Source organism: Austrofundulus limnaeus, unplaced genomic scaffold, assembly GCF_001266775.1.
Source record: "Austrofundulus limnaeus strain Quisiro unplaced genomic scaffold, Austrofundulus_limnaeus-1.0 Scaffold189, whole genome shotgun sequence".
NCBI lineage: Eukaryota > Metazoa > Chordata > Actinopteri > Cyprinodontiformes > Rivulidae > Austrofundulus > Austrofundulus limnaeus.
This window is the reverse complement of record NW_013952591.1, coordinates 909,304-911,520: the sequence shown is the minus strand read 5'-3', so window position 1 is coordinate 911,520 and position 2,217 is coordinate 909,304. Positions and strand designations below refer to the sequence as shown.

Sequence of the window (2,217 nt, the reverse complement as noted above, 5' to 3'; positions counted from 1 at the left end):
AAAAACTTGTGAAGCCTTCAGTCGGGCTGCTGATGTAAGAAGATTGACCTGTTTGAGGGAAGCGTTCCTCACAGCTGCTTGTTCTGTAAACAGGATTAGAGAACCTGAGGCTGCAGAACCTGGAGCTGAGGGATTATCACAGAAAAGCATCTGGAGTCTCTTTAACAACCGACGCTGGTGGACCTTCATGTTGAGGAAACCCCTGAGCCGAACTTCGGCTGCAACAGAACAGCTGAGGAGCTCTCGTGGTCTGTGGTCAGCAGCAGGTTTAAAAGAAGAAAGATGAATAAAAACGCAACCTGAGAGACATTCCTGGGCTCAGTGGACCYGCTCAGAACCTCCCAGAACCGCTCCACTTCCAACAACAAAAAGCCCTGAAGGAAGACTTACAAAGACCGGAGTCCTGGTGTGGTTCTGGCTGTGCACCGGACTCATGGTTCTAGTGTTTTTGAGTGGGCGTGTTGTTCAACAGACAGGTTCAGAACAGTACCGCAGGTCTGGGCTGCGGCTTCCTGTGCGGCACAAAGAGACAGGAAGTGGCTGCAGGTGAGGTCACCTGCGATGACATCATCATAACTCAAATTATAATTAGCTCRAATAAACAAACATCAGCTGCTGGAAATGCTGAGTCATGATCCACGCTGTTTTTTTTTTAGTTGTTAAACAACAAGGAACCTGTGCAGAACCCTAGGACCAGGACKGGACCGAGCCGGATCAGGACCAGGAACCATTCAGCTTTCTGTTTTTRAACTGAGACCAGATCAGCTTTAAGTCCTAAAACCCCAGAAACCAAGAGGTCGGGGTCTAAATGAATCTTTTTTTACTCAGATTTCCTCCTCAGTTCTGACCTGGTTCCTCCTGACAAGATGTGGGATTATAATCTGTGTCTGAACCCATGGTGTGGATGAAYAATCTGTGTTACAGTCAGAGTGAAACCACAGTAAAACCTGAAGGCCTTCAGGTCGGAGCGGAGGGATTAGAACCCGGTCTGATGATTAACTGAAAGCTGCTCAGCTGGACTTTGGACAGAGTTTCAGAACAGCAGCAATAAAACGGTTTTATAAAAAGGTTCTGGTATGGCAGCTCAGAGACGCAGGCCGGACGTCGGTTCTGAGGCGTGCAGTTTGAGTTCTGCAGACAGTGTCCGAGTGACTGTTCTCGCTCACCCACAGCTTGCTCTCGTAATAGAAGGCGTCGAGCAGCTTGACGATGTTCTTGTGGTCGCAGGAGGCCAGGATGTCTATCTCCACCATGTAGTCCTCCAGCTCCTCCTCAGTCTTCGTGTCGATGACCTTGGCCGCGGCCAAGATGCCGGTCTGCTTGTTCTGTGCCTGCGGGGATGAAAACAGGGTCAGGAAGCTGCCTGAGCATCAGATCTTCTAAAAGATCCGCTGACTCAGAACCTGAACGCAGACTAACGTTCTGGAAACATCAGCTGGACTCATTGTTTGGGCCTCTCCGCAGACAGGATGTGCTCAGCAGAGTCGCCGCTGCGATATGGGATGCAGCCACTTCCTGGTGTTCTAAACAGAGTTGTGTTGGCTGTTCACGACAAACCCACAAAGATACAAACATCTACTGATGCCTGGCGGGTTCAGAACATCTGAGAAATTAATGATAAACAGCACCGAGCAGCTGCAAAACTCAAGAATTTAACCTTCATTTTCCCCATTAAAACACAAAAATCAGCTWAATGTTTTGTTTCAAATTGTCTCGTTGCCAGAAGGTCGAGTGATTTCTGCTGCAGAGCTCAGAGGAAGCATGTGAGCAGCAGGAAGCACTGCCCCGAGTTTAAACAGCAACAAACACTGAAGCCTGTGTCCAAATGTACTGTTACTCATGCAAATCAGCTGCAGCTGAACAACAGCGTCCAACCAGGACCTGGACCTGGACCAGGACCTGGACCATGACCCCAAACACAGCTAAAACCACCAAGAATGGACCAGAACCAAATACTGGACAGTTCTGAAGTGACCTTATGRTCAACGTCCTGCAGGACGTCTGTGAAAGGAACCTTTCAGACCTCAGACACCTGGAGCAGTTTGTTCAGGAGGAGTGGACCAGAACACCAGTGGACAGGTGTAGATAAAGACCTGTGGACAGGTGGACCAGAACACCTGTGGACAGGTGGACCAGAACACCTGTGGACAGGTGGACCAGAACACCTGTGGACAGGTGGACCAGAACACCTGTGGACAGGTGTAGATAAAGACCTTT

At 49.4% G+C, this 2,217-nt stretch overlaps 1 protein-coding gene across 1 annotated transcript in view; it reads right to left on the bottom strand.

Moving 5' to 3' along the window:
• Positions 1-2,217, bottom strand: part of slkb (STE20-like kinase b) — a 17,167-nt gene that overhangs the window by 11,472 nt on the left and 3,478 nt on the right. Inside the window, exon 2 of the mRNA XM_014018294.1 lies at positions 1,167-1,331. Within this exon, the coding sequence (XP_013873748.1) occupies positions 1,167-1,331 (165 nt within the window). The remainder of the gene's footprint in view (positions 1-1,166; positions 1,332-2,217) is intronic.